Below are 21,027 nucleotides of genomic sequence, written 5' to 3' on the forward strand. Positions count from 1 at the left end.
AACCAAAAAAAAAATTCCTGTGTGAATAGAGTACCACATTACGGCAGTGGTTCAGTGTGCAGTTGCAAATCTAATAACGTTGGTCTTAGGACCAAGATAAACACATAGGTACCTAGCCTGCTACATCTAGAGCCACTACTGGAATAGGACAGGGTTCACCACCAAGCCATTCTTGGCTTGTTCTTCTCTGACTGTGGAGTTCCTGCCCACCAAGTGGCCCTTCCAAAAGGGTATCCCTATCTTTTCTCAGTTGTATGCAGTGGGTACCTACGCAGTCCACCTTTTGCATACAGTGAGGTGGGTATCAGTGGCATGACTTTCAGAGATTCCTTTTTAAAGCACTGCCTGCAGGTGTGCAAAGGATTCACAATGTTTAGACATTATAGTTGCTGGCCAGTTGCTGTCAGGAAAGGCAAGGATAACAAAGGCTTTTTTGGACAAGGAAATAATACCAAGGACCAGCTGATTTACAGAACTGGGTGGGTGAAGGAGAGCGTGAATGAATAGTTTGGTGTGGGAATGCAAATTCTGTCATTCTCTAGGGCTAGGCAGGTGATAAATATTGTGCCATCTCTCTTTCGTAATTTAAAAAAAAAAAAGAGAATTGACAGCCATTCTAATAGGCAAGGTTGTCGCAAACAGGTTCAGATGGTCTGAACAGGTGAGATTTTTGTAGAGTAGCTTAGATGATTGGCTTACGCGGATATCCATAACTGCAAGTCAGTGTGACAGGAGTATCCTCTTTTTCTAACCGTGATCTGTGTCATGGAAATTAAGTTCTCTCTCTCCCAGCCCTCCTGTGTGTTGCGCCTTTTATTGGATGATGTCAGAAGCAAACATACTCTGACAAATATGGACCAAATGAACTCACTGACTCTCTTTTGGAAGGGAGTCTGGCAGAGAGTTAGAAGTACTGGTCATAGTGCTGCCAAATTTACTACAACTGTAACTTTTGAGAACTAGGTAAGTGATTTAAAGCACATGAAGATCCACCTCAAGATAGAGTACTAATGAATCCTATAGAACTTCTTCCTCCCCTTCTTTTAATACCACCCTTTTTCCTGGTACAATAACTGAAAGCTTACTTTGGGTTGGCCTACTTCCTGTTTCAGGCAGCGAGTTCACGAATACAGTGTCTTTTCTTTTGAGTATTTGGCATCTTCTGTCTAGCACTTTATAGGCTCGTATAATATGAAGTAACAATATAATCTGGTGCCAAAAAACAAGAAATACCATGCTTGTGTTTACATTTCATATATACACTTTTGCTTATCATTTCAATGAATGACCAGCATTTCCTTTCCTTTTAATTTTTATATTATAAACTTGAGTTCAAAGGACATGAGTACTGTAAGCAGAGAGCAGAAATTTATGCAACCTAGCATGAAGGATCATATCTGTTAATTTCATGCTTTATATTTAACCTGCTCTGTCAAATTAATAGGAGGCAAACCATTACAAAAATACCGTGCTTGGACTGGTAGGCATGCAGTTCTGACCTGCTTAGACCATTCGGCATGCTGGTCTCTGAACTCCTAACTACAGTAATAATTAGGAACAAAGAAAGGATTTAACATTTTATATCTCCCTTGTGCAAAACCAGATGAAATGGTTGAAGCTGATCGTACATTTCTGTCCATGGTATTTGTCATAATTAAAGTTGTTTGAGATTGGGAAACACCAGGAGGTTAAACAAAAATATATTAGCATTGTATTGTGTCATTGTAAAGTCTTTTGTATGTCATAGAAACCTTTCCTCTGTCCTCATTATGCACCACTGTGAGAAAGTGCATAGTCAAGTGAGTCAGATTGCAGTTAGGTGGTCCTGTGACCTTATTCTGTCACTGGATTGTTGCAGTTATGTTCTAATAAATGCTCATTCTGTGAAGTTTAAGTGATAATATATGCATGCTTTGCCTTGCTAATTGCTAGAGCATGGAGTAAAGAGAGATGTGCATTTCTCAGAACACTCGGATATCTATCTACAAAGGTAGTAGCAAAATTTGCATCGTAGGACACAATGGACCGTGCAATACTTTATGGAAAGCTAAAGATATACAGTGAACCCTCACTTATTTAAATGAAATGGACATGAAATTTAATTTGTGCAATACATTTAAAGCTTGACACTTAATGTGCAGCAGGGGATATCGGTTCATTTATGGTAAACTTTTGGGGGGGTTGTACTAGGAGTAAAAATGCAGAGATGGTAGCTGAATTTGTGTTTGCAGAAGGCATTACATAGAGAAAAGGTGTAGAGGGAGAAGGGAAGGGGACTAAGGACGGAACCTTGTGGAACCCCCACAGAAAGCTGAAGGGGGGCTGAGCAGAATCCTGTGAAGGATGTAGTAGAGGATGGAGGAGAACCAGAAGAAGACTTCTCATGGAATCCAAGGGAGGACTAGATTTCAAGAAGAGCATGATCTACTGTCAAAGGCATCTTGATAGGTCAAAGAGATTAAGGATGGAGTACTGATTCAGACTCTAGCAAGTATGGTTTCTGTTGAGTGCAAGGGGTGGAAGCCAGATTGGAAGGAATCTAGGGTGGGTTAAGAGGAGAACAACTGCAAACAGCGATTGTAAACAATGCATTTAATGATCTTAGAGATAAAGGGAGATGGGGTAGTAGTTGGAGAGGCATGTAAGGTCAAGGGTACATTTTTTAAGATGGAAGAGACTTAAGTATGTTTGTACTGATGGGGAAAGCATCTGAAGAGTGAAGGGTTGAGGAGGAGAGTAAGGGAGGGGGTGGGAGAGTGCAAGAGAGATCAGGGGATGGGATGGGGTTGCTGGGGGTAAGTGGAGGGGTTAGAGGATAAGGACAGACAAGAAACTTCTGCACCTGTGACAAGGGAGGAGGAAAGAGTTGTCGGAGGGAACGGTAATACAAGCTAAAGGGAGGGGGGCATCATATTTTGTCAATTTTCTCTTGAAATAAATAGGCAAGATAGTTTTCAGCGAGAAAAATGGAGGTAGGAGGACATCTGAGGAGTGAGTGGCAGGAAGGTGGGTGTGAGATTCCATTAAGTTGGAGAAGTAGAGTTGTTTAGCTAGGAAGATGACAGTACTGAAAGAGGAGAACAAATTTGTAATGGAGGAGACACTCTGCAGTGCGAGAGTAGGAGCACAGGAAGTGGATGTTGCAGATGAGCCAGGGCTGAAGGTTGGTAGGGTGGACCTGGCGATTGGAGAGAGAGGCAAAGAGTCAAGGGTGGAGGAGAGTGAGAATGGAGAGAATCAGCGACCATGTTGATGGAAGAGAGGTAGCTGAGAGCGATGAGACGTCATCAGTGCTGAAGGATGAAGTCCATAGGAAGACTGAATGCTAGGGCATGAGGGAGGTTTTAATGTGTGATGTTGAACGAGAGCAAGTGAGGGTTGGAGAGGGAACAGAGAGATCAGAGAATGAGCAGTGCTTGGTGAAGACCAAATCAAGTAAACAGCTCTTTGGCAAGTGGAAGGTGTTGTTAGAGGAGGTTTTGGAACAAATTGGTAAATTAAACAGTAATAAATTGCCAGGATCAGATGGTATTCACTCAAGTGTAATGAAGGAACTCAAATATGAAATTGCAGAACTATTAACTGTGGTATGTAATCTATCATTTCAATCAGCTTCTGTACCAGATGACTCAAGGATACATAATATGACACCAATTTTTAAAATAGGCTCCAAAGGCGATCCTGGGAATTAGAGGCCGGTAAGCCTAACTTCAGTACCAAGCAAATTGGTTGAAACTATAGTAAAGAACAGAATTATCAGACACATAGAGGAACATGATTTGTTGAGGAAGAGTCAAAATGTTTTTTGTCAAAGGAAATCATGCTTCCCCAATCTATTAGTGGTGAGGGGGTCAACAAACATGGACAAGGGTGATCCAGTGGATATAGTGTACTTAGACTTTCAGAAAGCCTTTGACAGGGTCCTTCACCAAAGGCTCTTAAGCAAAGTAAGCAGTCATGGGATAAAAGAGAAGGTCCTCTTGTCTATCAGTAACTGGTTAAAAGATAGGAAATAAAGGATAGGAATAAATGGTCAGTTTTCAGAATGGAGAGAGGTAAATAGTGATGTCCGCCAGGGCCTGTAGTGGGACCAGTACTGTTCAACATATTCATAAATGATCCAGGAAAAGGGGTAAGCAAGGAGGTGGCAAAATTTGCAGATGATGCAAAACTACTCAAGATAGTTAAGTCCGAAGCAGACTGCGAAGAGTTACAAAGGAATCTCACAAAACTGGGTGACTGGGCAACAAAATGGCAGATGAAATTGTGTTGATAACTGCACCAACTATACATACAAAATGATGGGGTCTAAATTAGCTGTTACCACTTGAGAGAGATCTTGGAGTCATTGTGGATAGTTCTCAGAAAACATCCACTCAGCTTTTTTTGACTGCCAGTGCACAGTAACAGAATGTTAGGAACCATTAAGAAAGGGATAGATAACAGGACAGAAAATATCATATTGCCTATATATAAATCCATGGTATGCCCACATCTTGAATACCATGTGCAGATCTGGTTGCTCCATCTCAAAAAAGATCTATTGTAATTGGAAAAGGTACAAAGAAAGGCAACTACAATGATTAGAGGTATGGAACAGCTTCCATATGAGGAGAGATTAAAAAGACTGGGACTTTTGAGCTTGGAAAAGAGATTACCTCTGGGGGGATATGATAGAGGTCTATAAAGTCTTGACTGGTGTGGAGAAAGTAAATAAGGAAGTGCTATTTACTCCTTCACATAACACACGAACTGGGGGTCACCCAATGAAATTAATAGGCAGCAGGGTTTAAAACAAACAAAAGGAAGTGCTTCTTCAAACAATGCACAGTCAGCCTGTGAAACTCTTTGCCAGGGGATGTTGTGAAGGCCAAAACTATGACAGGGGTCAAAAAAGAACTATATAAGTTCATGGAGGATAGGTACATCAATGACTATCAGCCAGGATGGGCAGAGTTGCAACTCCATGCTCTGAGTGTCCCTAGCCTCCATTCACCAGAAGCTGGGAGTGGGTGAAAGGGAATGGATCACCTGATTGCCTGTTCTAACAGTTCATTCCCTCTGAAGCCCTTGGCATTGGCCACTGTCAGAGCACAGGATACTGGGCTAGATGGACCATTGGTCTGACCCAGTATGGCCGTTCTTATGGGAGAGTTGAACCAGGACTGCAGGTGTTTTTAAGATTCAGTCCCTATAATTCTTATAGTGGTTTTGTTTGTGGACCAATTGTTTCTACACCAAACCTGTGCTCTAGTTGCTAGGAGAATCGAACTGCATGAAAAGTTTGGCTTCCTAAAATGAAACTGGGTTTGAGTTACAAAAGAACAACAAAAAGCTTTACCAAAAGTAAAACATTCTAAATTTGTCGTAGCCTTATAATTCCATCCTTTGCCTCAAAAACCAAAACAAACTTCCTTTGGCTCAAATTATAAGAAATAATAATAATAAAAGGGTGGGATGGGGGGAGTAGAGGGGAGAATGGGACAATGTGTGCTTTTTTGTGATAAAGGTGTGTGTCAAACCAAATTTATAGTATGATGATAGTAAAAGTTACAGTGGACTCTTCACTAAGTGCTTTATAATAAAGTGAGTTGAACTAAAGCTGAAATGAGCATGGTCAACACAGTTGTGGGAATTCTACTATTGTATCCCATTATCTTCTCTCATCAAGGTCACTTTATGATGCAACCTCCAATCCTATTGATACTTAGACAGTAAATCCCCAAATCCTTCCTTTTCTTAAAATATATCCGTATTCTGTAAAGCTTCTGGTCTTTCAGCTGGAAAACCAGTACTCATTTTGTTCCAAATGAAATAAAAGTATAATACTGGAAGGCTTTATTCAACCTTAGCTATGGAAGACACTGTCTCTTTCTGATGTGACACAGATGTAACCAATTATGGTTATAGTCTGTTTCATTGTGCCTTGTTAGAAATAGTGGTTCCTATAAAACCTTTTGTTAACCATTCTAAAAAAAAGTGTTACTGCCTTCTCCCAAAACCATGTATATACATATATATACATACACAAAACAGATAAAATCCATCCAAAGAGAATTCACACTGAGGGGTCTCTCTCTAACACACACCATATGGGAATCTCCACAGGGAAACGTTCAGAGTTGCAGTTTGGCTAGAAGTGATTGTCATTGTTTAGTCATCAAATAAAAAATGAACATGCCTACAGACATTGATTAGGGATAACCATTGAACACTTTAATTTTTTAATGTGGAATGAAGCTTGAAAAGGAGAAAGGAATGAGGGAAGCAAAGACGTAAGCAATGCACAGAAAGGAAAGGAAGTCAGAGATGAGTGAGGAAGAGTGAGACGTGAAGATGTAGACTCTCAAAATGTAATCCTACCAGGGCTTTGATGGTGTAATGTCATCCTATAGAGTTCCTCAGGCCTTCTGTTGTGGGTCTAGGTACAAGGTTCAAGGCTGCTGCATCTTGAGAAGAACATTTTTCACATTCCAGTCATGTCTACGCTAACAATTTTTACCTGTTAGCAGTGGATGCAGCTTCACTGATGCTCTAACCAATGAAAGGGCTAATGCATTCAGGACACGTTTGTTCCTACCGCTGTGACATGAAACCCTAGGATTTATGATGGTAAAACTGTTTGTGCCCTGCCTACGCTAGCATTTAAGCAGCTGCTAGCACCAGTGCAGCTGCACCTGCCACTAATAAAGAATTTTAAAAACAACACTAGTGTAGACTCTATTTGGGCTTGATCAGACTTGCACTGAAGTCAGTGGCTACTGGATCAGGCCCCTTTGACACTAGATAAGTCCCATTTCCTCTCTGAGACGGGGAAAGGGTGTGAATTGTTTCAGTAAAATCTCATTGGTGAATACATGCCCCCTTCCTAGGGTGACCAGATGCTCTGATTTTATAGGGACAGTCCTGATTTTTAGGTCTTTTTCTTATATAGGCTCTTATTACCCCCAACCCCCATCCCGATTTTTCACATTTGCTGTCTCGTCACCCTGCTTCCCCCACCCCACCCCCCCCTTTTTTTTTTTTGATAGGCTGGTATAGTCATCTTGCTTTGACTGCTGATACATACACAATATACTGACTTCAGTATTCTTCAGTAAGAAGTCTTATCTTGGTGTACTTATGGCCCCCCATCACTGCAGCATGAATTGTGAGCTTCTGAGAAGTTTTAATTTTGTGAGCTGCATGCACTCACTCTTACAATTTAGACATTTCTTCTAAGATTTAGTAGTCTTACTTCAGCTGCCACTCATGCTTCCAAGGATAAATGTCCATCAGAATAGGATTACCTGTATGGTACACCATGGGAAGTTATTTTCTGTTCTCTGAATTTTCTGTGTTGACACTGCGGAGGAAGGATGATTTTATGATTAAAGCAGAGGACTGATACTTTGGAAATCAAGGTTGAAACTGTAGGTCCTCCCACTTACAAGAGTCAAGTAGGAGAGTAGATTTTTCAAGCTGTTGTCTGCTGCTATTGTTTAATTACTGGAGAGTTTGAGGATAGCATTACAGTAGATTTCTCAATCGAATGTCTAGGCTAGGCAAATTTGGGGAATAATTTATCTAACTTTTGAGTTAATATAGTCAGGATATCCTTGGAAAGTCATTCAAGAGCTTGAGGTTATTTTTCCATGTCATTTGGCAACTTTTCTTCTCCTTTCCTCCTGCTAGCCCTCTATAGCAATCCCTCGCTTCTAATTATGAACAAGAGGACAGGTCCAGAATTTTTCAAGAAAAACCCCATTGCTTTAATTGCATTACTTTAATTTGTTTTTAGGTTAACAAAGCCTTTGTCATTCGCGGATTGTGTGGGGGATGAACTACCATGGGGATGGGAAGCTGCATATGATCCTCAGATTGGTGTCTACTATATCGATCACATAAACAGTAAGTGTTTTTGGTTTGTTTTATGGATTATATAAGAAGGCTTAGCTGCATTAGACTTTCTTCTCCTAAAGGAGGAGTAAGAGTGGGGAAGGATTTTTTTTTGAGACCTGTAATTCGTAGAAAGCCTGTTCAGTGCCTTGCTTAAAAAAACAGGTCCCTCCCTCACCCCAAAAACAGGTCCCTCACTCACTTTCCTGTGAATATATATTTTTTCTGAGAGTGAAACTGGCTCAGAACTAATCAAAAGGCTCAGTCTTCTAAGAACTGCTGTGGAAGAAGTATACTGCTCAGAAGTGTACAGTAAGTAGAGAAGGCTTAGTGTTCTTAAATAAGCATTTGCTATAGGACTCAAATAATTGCCAATCGGAGGCATAATGTTAGGACATTTTGAGTCTTTTGAACATTCAGTAATTCACAGTAACAGAGGCAATCTTAGAAGAAGAATGAAATATCAGCTTCAATCTAATGGCAGATAGAACCAGGGAAGATTAGCTGGTGTTGGGTAGGAGTGCTTACTTGGTATAATTTCCAAATGAGGACTGGCAAACGAACTGTAGTTTTAAGAACAGCATTCTTTTAGAATAGATTCTGCTCTGCAAATTATTTCATCTACAGTAATTCAGAAAAATAAAGCCAGTGGAACAAATTCATCCTTCGTGTGACTCCACTGGCTGCAATAGCCTTACAGTAGGGACCTATGTTGGTATAATAGGACAGTTCTCCCTGCCCCTTACGTTTTCAGAGTTGCATTGGGTTTTGTGTCTAGATCCCAAACAACTCTTAGAAAATTTAGGACTCTAATGTATATTAGATTTGTGTAGGTAAATATTTTCCCATAAGCATTTTTGTCTTCTGTGCTTTTCCATGCCTATCTGTTAAATACTGAATGATGCCTTTAGCATTTTCACAAAAAGGCTCCTTAGCATCTAAAATGTGCATATTGTGCTGTTTTAAAAGTCTCGTGTGTAACCGAGTAAAAGAGAGCAGAAATTTCTCACTTGTCTTTTATTATGGTTTGAATATTTCTAAATTAATATGTTTCTATAAAAGTAGGGAAGTATTTTACCAAATCTGCTCTAGAAGCAAGGAAGGAAAAAAATATGCTTCTAAAACTAGAGCAACACTGTCAGAGCAAATTTGTCTTTTTCTCATTCATTTCTCTCTCTATCAGACTTTTCGCTTTGGTTGTTCATGTAATTAAAAAAATCAGAATATGGAATTGTCATAAATATAAAGGGAAGGGTAAACACCTTTTAAATCCCTCCTGGCCAGGGGAAAAACCCTTTCACCTGTAAAGGGTTAAGAAGCTAAGATAACCTCGCTAGCACCTGACCAAAATGGCCAATGAGGAGACAAGATACTTTCAAAGCTGGAGGGGGGGGGGAGAACAAAAGGTCCTCTCTGTCTGTGTGATGCTTTTGCCGGGGCCAGATCAGGCATGCAGGTCAGAACTCTTGTAAAGAGTTAGTAAGCAATCTAGTTAGATATGCATAAGATTCTGTTTTGTTTAAATGGCTGATAAAATAAGTTGTGCTGAATGGGATGTATATTCCTGTGTTTGTGTCTTTTTGTAAATTAAGGTGTTGCCTAGAGGGATTCTCTATGTTTTGAATCTGATTACCCTGTAAGGTATTTACTATCCTGATTTTACAGAGGTTTTTCTTTTACTTTTTCTTTAATTAAAATTCTCTTTTAAGATCCTGATTGCTTTTTCATTGTTAAGATCCAAGGGTTTGCGTCTGTGTTCACCTATGCAAATTGTTGAGGATTTTTATCAAGCCTTCCCCAGGAAAGGGGGTGTAGTGCTTGGGGGGATATTTTTGGGGGGAGACGTTTCCAAGTGGGCACTTCCCCTGTTATTTTTGTTAGACACTTTGGTGGTGGCAGCATAAGGTCCAGAGACAAAAGGTAAAACAGTTTGTACCTTGCGAAGTTTTAACCTAAGCTGGTAAAAATAAGCTTAGGGGGTCTTTCACACAGGTCCCCACATCTGTACCCTAGAGTTCAGAGTGGGGAAGGAACCTTGACAGGAATTGTTAATGATTTTAAAAAAAACAGTGCCACTGAATCTGAATTAAATATACTTTGAGGGAATGCAAAATATTACTACTACAAATCCCGTTATACAGCCCAGTGTACAGACTTGTGGTGCATGTCAGTGCTGACACATGATTATAAACTTGGATTTTCAAAAATGACTCATGAGATTTTGAGTGCTTTAGGTTTCTGGGTGCCTAATTTTCAAAAAGCTTGAATACCACCACTCTGAAAATCATGCCCCTTTAAGGTGTTTCAGGTTGGACACCAACTAACAATTGAGGCATTCAGAATTACTAGACACTATTTAAAAATCTTGACCTTTTTTAAAAAAAAAGTTGTTTTCTTTTTATAATCTCTTTCTATACATGGATATGTTCTGTACATGTTGTCTATAAGTGTTACTTTGCACTTCCATGGGAACTTAGATGTGCAAGGTTTTGCTTTAAAATTGTCACTGTAAGACTTCCTAGACAAGAATATTCCCACTTGCCAATTATAACAGGTTATAGAAGAATTGTGTGTGCTTCAGCTGTGTACATGCTTATACTTTCCTGTGACTGCAACAGAATAGAAGTATTTTTAGCTAACTTCCCTTTTTTGTAAGTGTGTTTGATGGATGGTAATGGAATGCAGATAGGTTTGTTGGGTTTTTGTTTAGTTAAACTTTTTTTTTTTTTTACCCATTGTTTGGGAGTGAGAGATCTGACATGTACAGCTCTGTTGTATTAATCTATGTTGCCTTGTTGCAATTTCGGTGAAATTTATCAACTTCTATTTTATTTTGGAGGGCAGTAGATGTTAGCTATGTGGCATGTATGAGGTGGTGTTCTGAAGAGAGCAGTCTTTGTCTGAGTCGCTGGGAGGCAAGCAGCCTGTGATAAGGGTCAGAGGCAGGTCATTTGTCTAACATGCCAAACGTTGAGATTATAGCTTTAATTCACCTGACTGGAATGAATGTGTTACTCTGATGCTTTTGAAATAAACATCAGTATGGGGTGATTAATTGCAAAAAGTACCAGCATCTTTCTAAAAAACAATGTTTGCTCCTGTTTGCTACATCATTGACCGCATTGACTGCATCATTGACTGCCCAGAGTAGAATTCTTGAGTCTGTCTTAGAATGGTGGATAAACTAGAACTACAAGGAAGGTTATTGTCGATTCTTTCATACGTAGTAGTCATGGATTTTGTTTTCATCATTCTCCGAGTGTCATATGATAAAAGAAATACATTTTATGAATTCCGGGGTGGGGGGGGGGAGGAAATCAGACACTGGCTAGTTGGGAGTACAATTTGTCTCTGGCTAATAAGTGTAATAAACTGGGGGATAAGGACCCACCAGTGACAATACCATGGGGCAATGCCTTGGTAAAATTCCACGGGGGATGGGGAAAGTCACTGGGATTCCTACCAAGCTGCTGGCTGTGGATTTTGTTTTGAAGTTCCACTTTAAGTATTGGCCTCTGAGTAGGAGGTGTCTGTTAAATGTGAATCCCCCAGCAGCTGATAGAAGGCGCAATCTCGCCTATCCTGTCCCCCCTTGCTTCCTGCATTCTGCAGGCAGGAGGGAGTTGTCCACTGTTCTATTCCCACTGATTTCAGTGGAAACAGTGCTAGGTCAGTGTTGAACATTTATTAAAAAAATGTCATGGGATTTTCAGAAGAACAGTTTAAATGCTACAAAAATCGATGGCTTAGACCAGGAGTGGCCGGCCTGAGAAGGAGCCAGATTTTACCAATCTGCATTGCCAAAGAGCCACAGTAATATATCGGCAGCCCCCTACCAGCTCCCTCCCCTCCCCCGCTCCCAGTGCCTCCCGGCAGCCCGGCCAGTCAGCGCCTCCCGCTCCCTCCCTGCACCTCCCGATCAGCTGTTTCATGGCGTGCAGGAAGCTTGGGGGGTGGGGGGAGAGGAGCGAGGCACTGCAGGCTCAGGGGAGGGGGCGGGAAGGGGTGGAGTGGGGGCAGGGCCTGTGGCAGATTGGAAAGTTGACGCCTGTAGCTCTAGCTCCAGAGTCAGTGCCTATATACAAGGAGCCTCATGTTAACTTCTGAAGAGTCACAGGTTGGCCACCCTGGCTGAGATTGTTGTCTGCCCTGCACTATAAATCTACTAGCTAGGAAGTATTGGGAAGCAGGAAATATTCGATAGCAGTGGTGGGCAACCTGCGGGCCGCCCGTGGGCTGCCGGTTGCCCACCACTGCTCCTGCTTTTAAATGGTAACAGTTTTCGCCAAAGTGTATGTGGAGTGTGTGTTTTTTTTTTTTAATCAAAATTATTATTGAAATGGGTGAGATCGGGTTGGGAATATGTCATACCGTGTTTTTCTTTCGTGTGTGTTTGTGTGTGTGTGTGTGTGTTTTGTTTGCACACCCCTGACTGATGTGGCTATGCCAATATAACTTTTCAGTTATTTTCAGACCAGGCCTCAGATGTTATGTACAATTGTAATAAGTATAATAAAGTCAGGTAGAAATAAGATTTCCAATTTGTGTGCCCTTTTAACACCCAAAATTAAACACTGACATTGCCATAAACAGTGATGGATATGTGTGGGGTCTTTTTGCCTCTTGTTTTCTACATCTACCTACTCAAATTTTGGTATTAAAAGTGATTTTTCAGTTATCCTAACAGAAGGGTCCTCATTTCCTTCTTTCTTCCTGAAGTGACTGTATAAAGCATATTCCCTGAACTGAGTAGAAGTCAATTATTCCTGGGGGAATTCTGCACCAAAAAATTAAAAAGTCTGTTTTAAAAAAAAAGAATTCTGCACACAATGTTTTAAAATTTACAAAATTCTGCATATTTTATTTGTTAAAATAACACAATATAACATTCCAGTTTAAATTATTTTGGTAATTTTATTTCAAAATATCTGTTAGCAAGTATGTCTGTAACAATACAGACCAAAAAAAGAGATTCTGTTTTTTGTTTTGGTTTGGTTTGGTTTGGTTTTTTTGGACAAATAGATTCCTTACTGGGCATGTTAATACAGAACTTTGAGTAATTCATTTAATTTACAACACAGAACTGTATTTCCTGTACCCGTCAGAAGCAATGCAAAGGTTTGTGAGTGTCAGGAGTAATGGAGGAGCTAAGGGAGAGGGAAGGAGCCTGGAGTGAACCTGGAGGGCTGCTGAGTGTGGGTAGAAAAATATGGAACAGGTTTTTTTTGCGGGGGAGAGGTAGAATTGTTGGGGAGCCTCCCCCATGCAGACCCTGGCTGATCCCAAGCCTCTCCCATTCAGTCAGGCACATCTTCCCACCCCGCATCCCAATGGGTCCCTGCAACTTCCTCCTCCATCCCCATGTGTCCCTGCAGCCCCCCTTGCCTGTTCCCATGTGGCCATGCACCCGACTCCCATTCAGCCTCTGGCTCAATGCTGTCACCCCACTAGCTTCTGAGCCCACATCCCAGTCTGTGCCCCGAACTAGCCATTCTGAGCCCCAGTCTATGACCTTCCCAGAAGCCCCATATGCCCACTCTGTCCTAACCTGGCTCCACGGGCAGGTGCTGTGATGAGCTTCTACTCTTGGGGGAATTCTGTGCCATTGCGCACACGCAGAATTTTTTTCCCCACAGAAAATACATTCTGCCCCAGAAGTTCTGCAGGTCCATGTTTTGCCAACCAGAGGCCACTGTGGCACCAGAACAGCCTGCTGCATTAATGCTGTTGGTTGTTCTGGCACCACAGTGGTCTCTTGTGGGAGAAAGGCAGAACTGCAGCACTTCTGGGGCAGAATGTATTTTCTGCAGAAAAAAATAAAATTCTGCGGGACACATGAATTCTGTGCACACACAGTGGTGCAGAATTCCCCCAGGAGTAGAATAAAATGGATTTCACCCCAAATAATCTAAAAAATCATTGAGTCTGTTTTGAATGCTCAAAACCCCTCAAACGTGTGTTAGATTAGGAAACCAGTTAAATCCCAGGAATATGATCAACACCAGGGAACTGGCTAAATTGCCTTGGGTTTTCTGGGGCCACTGTGAATTATATGCTATGAAGAGACTCTGGAGTCGAGCAACTTCTGCCTTGCCTTCACGCTACCTGGAACCTCCCTTTACTCCATCTCCTGCGCTCCCTAAATAATCCACTTCCCCTGCTGGGAATTTGACTGTACCCCTGGGTCAGGAGCCAGCAGGGGGGAAAGAGTTTGCAAGAGGAAGTCAGGCTGGTACTGTAAAACAAGCAGTGTCGGACTGGGCACTGTTTGATGGGACAGGACTATGGGGAAGGTAGGGAGGTTGGAATAGCTTTGTATGTTAAATTTTGGGAGAGCAGGAATTGGGGAATGGGAAGTAGGAGAAGCTGAGGAATATATTCTGTGTTGCTCTGAGGATCAAATCTCTATTATCTAGCCCCAGTGGTAATCCAGTCCTTAATGTTGCTCCCACTTTCCCCAATCTGTTTATAGATAGAAACTTTAATCTTTTAAACTGTCTCCATGCTTTTCATGGTTTAAATTAGGACATCATGTTTTCTCAGTGCATCTTTGCTTGCATAGTGTAGGTTATTTGCTGTGTTCAGAATTTGATAGCTGTTTTCCCCCCAAAGTGTCTTTTACTTTCAAATAGATGTAGAGTGTTTCATCCACCTTTTATTTTCTTCCTTTCCCATTTATAGTTTCCAACTCTTCCCTAATTCTCTAAAAACTAGAACTGGGTAGAGAGAGGCATTCCATTTCATGGGGGATTTTGATACTTTGAAAATTTTTTGTTTCTTTTCAATTTGGAAATAAAACAAAAGTTCAGAATTTTCCACAATAGGGGATGGAGCCCAGGCCCTGAGGGGCAGTCCACCTGGAGAGCTGCCATAGACCCCTGGAAGCCTAGACTCCCTAGTAGCCCTCGGGAACTATCCCTGGTTTCTGGAAAAAAGTTGTCAAAATCAAAGTCTCCAAAATCTTTAGATTTTGACAAATAACCTTGTCCTGTCCATTCATGTGTGTGATTAAGTGATTGTAGCTAGACTGTCTATGCCATATGCAAAGCTAAAGATTATCTACTATATTTTCTTCTACCTTTTGGCTTTGAAATATGTGCTTACCATCTCAGTGTTTGTGTGTAGTTGATTGTAATAGTGGGTATTACTGAATTAAAGAAAGGAAACTCCCTTTTAAGAAGAAAATAAAAGGCCTTATTTTTTTTTTAATCTGGAAAAGTAATAAATATTTTAAAGCAATTTAAAAAATCCCTTCCACTCTGAGCTTGGAGAAGAGCAAATATTTGATGTATAAATAATCACTGTAATATGCAATACCACAAGCCTGGGACAGCTTCACAACACAAGAGAGGTGGATACCAGGCAGAATTGTTAGTTTATCGCTTACAAGTTGAATGGTAAGCAGTCCATTGTACATGCTTAGAGTATTGTGTAATATAAGTTCCAATCCACTGTATGTCTTCCTCTTCTCTCAGAATTCCCTACACAGATTTGTTACACCTCTACATGCCAAAAAGTATTTCTATCTAAGTCACTTTTTTGTCTCCTACTCTGGAAGCATGTAACGTGCACCTCATGGGTTGCTTTCAGTCTCAATTCATCGATAGGGAATAAGAGAATAAAAAGAGTAAGGCAGAAGAGACATAGAGAGGAAGAAGACAGACAAGGATGGTGCCCCTACTCCTGATCCCTTGCACTCTGAATGTAAAACTCAGTGGAGGTGCTCATTCCATCCCCCTGCTGCCTCCTTCATGTAGTTTCAGTCCCTGGTGGTTTGGCTAAACTGCTCGACAGCAGTAACTCAGTCTGCAATGTCATGGCAACAGGATCTCCACTCCTGTCACATTTTTGCAGGCCTTAGCACCAGCTTATGCCTGTGACTGATTTGCCCACTGTATGGAGCCTTGCTGATAGGATCACTTTTCTCTCTCCACCAGCCTGGTGCTAATGCATCCACTTCAGGGAAAGGATATTGGGGGACAGAGGCAGGAATCTTGGGAAATGAAAAAATACACATATCCTATAATGCGTCTTCAGGTTTTCACATCTTTTATTTCTGGCAGTCCTAGTGAAAGAATCCTCTGTTGCTTGAAGTGTGTGTTCTTGTTTTGAGACCCCACCAAGGGCTGAATCCTGTAAAGCCTAGTGCTTGAAATGTCTATAGTGCTTGCCTCTGAACTCGTGTTCCCTAGAGCTCTGTTACCAGATATGGAGAGAGACTGGTGCACCACAAGCTCAGTGACATGATTACAGTTTTGTTCCATCATTCCTAGTAGAAATCTTTGAGTATAAACTTCCTGAGGAAAGGGGTGTGTGAGTGAATTATTTTAAGTTTATGGGAAGTTGAAGAAAGTGGCTGGAGGAGAGGAGACTTGTTTTATCTGCAGGTGCCTAACAGAATGAAGAGGACAAAGTGTTCAGAGCATTTTCCCCTTTCTCTGCAATCTAGTGCTCCATGCTGTCCTTATAACTCATAAACTTCCCCATCCATAAAACTGGTGGAATGTGAATTTCTGTGTGTGTGTGACATTTTTATCATTGAGGGATATATACTCCACTACTTCATCTTCTGTATTTTAGATAACTTTGAAACCATGTTATGTGTTTATAACTGTGATTTTGAAGGGCCACAGGGTTTTGTCAAACCCACTGTCTTTGTAACATACTCTGTTTATCTTATTCTTCAGATACCCATTGAGCAAATGTATCAAATGGAAATGTGACACTATTTCTTTTGAATCCTTTCTCAGATATGTAGTTGGGAATCTTCTTTTGTGGCTCAAGTTTGAATTGTGCAGTATTTCACAATGTAAATGTTCCTTACAGAAAGCTTTTGGAATGTAAACTATAGCATCCAGTATTGTCTTGTTGCATGTTTTTACTTTTGCTGATCTACCTGAAACTAATGCAGGTGTATTTTTTTTTTTAACTATTCATTAAGGCTTCCATTCAGTTACATGTAATGTTTATTTTGTCAGTTTAGATGATTTGAGAAATACTTGCATACTATTTTTAAAAAAGATACTATGTATTTTTGTCTGATAAACAAATCTACCAGAAATGTTAATTACAGAATGGGTACACCCTTTTTAAAATTCATACATCAAAATAAATAGTAATTACGGTAACATTTATAAATGAGTATTACAACTACTAGACACCATTAAGGCCAAATTGTTTTATCTTGCGATAGTTGACACCAAAGAATCATAGAATATCAGGATTGGAAGGGACCTCAGGAGGTCATCTAGTCCAACCCCCAGTTCTTCTTTGAGTGCTTGCTCATGTAGATTCTTTTCTAGATGTCCGTGTGCCCACATGTGCGGTCATTGGAAATTTTTGCCTTAACAGCCTTCATAGGGCTGGCTGTGGTGTCCCCTTGAGTGCTGTGCTCATGTGTCGGTACATCAGGTGCGGCCGGCCCTACGCTCTCTCAGTTCCTTCTTACCACCTGTGGTGGTTAGTCAGAGTTCCTTTCCTTGCATAGCAAGGGCTAGCGGTTTTGTCTCTACTGACTTAGAGCCCTAGGGCCTTGTAAATAGTTTGTTTGTAGTGGTTAGTGTTAAGTAGTTGTTAAGTGTACTTAGAAGTTAGAGTCCCAGTGTGGACTTCGCCCCAGGCGGGGCATGCCCTGATCTCCCGGGTTTAAGCCCTGAGTGGACTGTAACAGGTCTATACCTGTAAGTGACCCCCATAGCACCTGCCTCAAGTGCTTGGGGAAATCGCACGCGAAGAACAAGTGCCGTATTTGTAAAAACTTTCAGCCCAGGACTCAGAGGGAGCGGGATAGTCATTTCCGGGCTCTGCGCATGAAGTCTGCCCTTCATCTGGCTTCCAAGCAGTCCCGCCAAGACTCGCCGAGTACCTCAATCTCTGTGCGCAGTACGCCTCCGGCATTGGGCTCCATCTGGCATCGATCCCTGTCGCTGGTGCCCAAAAAGAAACCAATGAAGCACGACTCCCTGGCAGCAGGCAAGAAGAGCCATGTGTCATCGGGCAAGAGACCCAGTTCAGACCGCTCGGCCACTCCGTAGCCACGTGTACGTGCCTTCCTGGTTGGGGCTCTTAGCCCTTTAAAAGGTCCACCACCAACTCCCGGGAGCAGTATGGGACCCAAACCCCTGATGGCACAGACTCATTCCCAAGCTCCCCTGGAGCCGAGAAAGCAGAGGCCTCCGCCTGCACCGCCAACACAGCACATGCCGCAGGAAATGGCAAAGGTTCCCCACGAGGGCAAGCCAGCTGCTAAGACCCTTCAGGGGGCAGGAGAGCACCGCCGATTCCCCGAGCCAAGACCGCGCTCTCCATCTCCGTGCCGCAGATCGCCAGAGACTCAGCCCAGATCCTCTGGGGCTTGCCCTCAGTCACCGGCACTGCAATGGCGGTCTCCACCATCTCGATGCGGATTGCCGAGAGCAGGAGCGGGCAAACTTTTTGGCCTGAGGGCCACATCGGGTTTCCGAAATTGTATGGAGGGTCGGTTAGGGGAGGCCGTGCCTCCCCAAACAGCCAGGCGTGGCCCGGCCCCCACCCCCATCCGACCCCCCCGCTTCTCACCTCCTGACGGCCCCCCGGGGCTCCTGCCCCATCCAACTCCCCTGGACCCCCCTCCCCGACTGCCACCTGCCGCCCCATCCAACCCCCCCTCTCCTTCCTGACTGCCCCCTGGGACCCTTGCCCCCATTCAACCCCCCCTATTTCCCGCCCTCTGACTGCCCTGATTCCTATCCACACCCCCGCCCCCTGACCACCACCCTGAACTCCCCTGCCCTCTGTCCAACCCCCCCGCTCTCTGTCCCTTTACTGCGCTGCCTGGAGCACCAGTGGCTGGTGGCGCTACAGCTGCGCCACCCAGCTGAGCTAGACATGCCAGCGCGCAGCACAGAGCACTGGCTCAGGCCGCGGCTCTGCAGCTGCGCTGCCTGGAAGAGCTCGCAGCCTCGCTGCCCAGAGCATTGCGCCGGGGGCACAGTGAGCTGAGGCTGCGGGGTAGAAGGAACAGCAGGGGAGAGGCCAGGGGCTAGCCGGCCAGGCAGGAGGGTCCCCTTTGACCTAGAGGGAGGTGCCGGTCTCCGTACTACTGGCACCGTTTGCCCTGCCACCAGTCATCCTCTTGGCGCAGATCTCAGCCACCTGCTCCTTGTGGGAATGCTCCCCATCACGTCTCCGGCACTGGTCCCCTCAATACCGGCACTGATCCTCTTGCTCCAGTCTCCAGTGGCGACGGTCAGCAGCAGACTCAGGCATCGACAACCCCACCATGGTCACCGGAAAGGGATTCCTCCGGCACAGGAGGGCAGTTCAGTCCCTCACCCAGACTCCACTGGCGCGATTGGGCCCCCAAGGCCACGTCAACATCGACAGCAACGCTTTGGCAGCATGACCAGTGGCCAGTGCAGTGGCCTTATTGGAGCGCATGGGGAGTGCTGGTCATGGTGATGCCCCCTTCACACGGCTCATCTGCCACCACCTTGGAGCAATAGTTGGCGGCACTGACAGCACCAGACTTGGAGCATGAGGCATGCTCGGAGGTCGAGGCAGAGGAGACTGCACACACCCTTAAACCTCCCTCCCTCACAGGGGAAGATGCCCCAGGCCTCCCCTGGCGGGTCTTCATCTTCATCCCCGGGCGAGGCAGTTACCGGACCCTCCAGGGCCAGCCCGCTGGACAATTTTAAAGAACACCAGGCCCTGCTTTGATGAGTGGTTGAGAACTTGGGCCTTGAGGTGGAGGAGATGGCCGAGCAGGTGGACATCTTGTTCAGCGTCCTCTCAGCCTCTACCCCTGTCTATGTTGCACTACCAGTGCACGATGGAGTCCTCAAAATTGCCAGGGCCCTCTGGTAAACCCTATCGTCCATCCCTCCCACCTCCAAAAGGGCCGAAAAGAAGTACTTTGTCCCTGCCAAACGGTTTGAGTATCTTTATACCCGCCCTCCCTCAGGCTCACTGGTTGTCTCTGCGGCCAATGAAAAAGACAAGCAGGGGGCACTCCAGCTCAACTCCCAGAAACAAAGAGGGCAAAAGACTGGACTTGTTTGGGAGGAAAATTTATTCAGCAGCCAGCCTGCAATTCCGGGTGGCGAACCATCAGGCCTTCCTAGGCAGATACAATTTTAACTTATGGGATTCCCTCTGTAAGTTCAAGGAGTCCTTCCCACAGGGTTTAGCCCAAGAATTCAGTATCCCTGGTGGAGCACCATGGCAACTAGGTGCTCCCTCCAAATGGCGTGGGATGTGGCTGACTCGGCAGCTAGGGTGGTCGTGTTGATGGTGGTTATGAGGTGCAGCTCCTGGCTTCAGACTGCCAGCCTCTCCCAAGAGATGCAGACCTCGATCCAGGACCTCCCATTCGATGGGAATAGTATTTTTTCAGAACAGACTGATGCAAAGCTGCATGGGTTAAAGGACACTCTACTGGACCTTTCGGTAGCCTGCTGCGGCTACCTCTCTTGCCTGACCTGCTGTCCCAGAATCACGGCAGTCTGCTGCACCCAAACCCAGCAGCATTGCATTTGACTGCATGGCTGAATGTGGTCGAGCAGGAATGCTTGGTCTGGGTTCAACAGGTCTTGTTGGGTAGCAGAAAGCCCTCTACCAGAGCGACTTACTTAACCAAGTGGAAAAGGTTCATGTGCTGGGCTTCAGAATGACATATTCGGGCTGACCAGGCCTTGCTGCAGATGATCCTGGATTATTTTCTGCACCTCAAGCTCCAGGGCTTGTCCCGGTCATCGATCAGGGTCCATCTGGCTGCTATTTTGGCTTTCCACCCTCTGTTCCAAGGTAGGTCGATCTTCATTCACAACATGACGGCTTGGTTTTTGAAAGGTCTGGAGCATCTCTACCCTCACGTCCAGGACCCTCTCCCTCCCTGGGACTTGAACTTTGTGCTGTCGAGGCTCATGGGGTCTCCCTTTGAACATCTGGCTTGCTGCTCTCTTCTCCTTCTCTCCTGGAAGATCTTGTTCCTGGTTGTGGTAACGTCTGCCCACAGGGTGTCTTGAGATCAGGGTGCTTACTTCAGAACGGCCCTGTATGGTATCCTACAAGGATACGGTCCAGCTGCAGCCTCATCCAGTGTTCCTCCCAAGGTAGTTTCCCAGTTTCATACTGGCCAGAACATACACTTACCCATCTTCTTCCAGA

General features: G+C 43.8%; 1 protein-coding gene across 2 annotated transcripts in view; it reads left to right on the plus strand.

Moving 5' to 3' along the window:
* Positions 1 to 21,027, plus strand: part of WWC2 (WW and C2 domain containing 2) — a 184,594-nt gene that overhangs the window by 61,378 nt on the left and 102,189 nt on the right. For both annotated transcript variants that reach the window (XM_048847885.2, XM_048847887.2), the window contains exon 2: positions 7,781 to 7,890. In XM_048847885.2, the coding sequence (XP_048703842.2) occupies positions 7,781 to 7,890 (110 nt within the window). The remainder of the gene's footprint in view (positions 1 to 7,780; positions 7,891 to 21,027) is intronic.

This window comes from Caretta caretta, chromosome 4 (genome assembly GCF_965140235.1).
Source record: "Caretta caretta isolate rCarCar2 chromosome 4, rCarCar1.hap1, whole genome shotgun sequence".
NCBI lineage: Eukaryota > Metazoa > Chordata > Testudines > Cheloniidae > Caretta > Caretta caretta.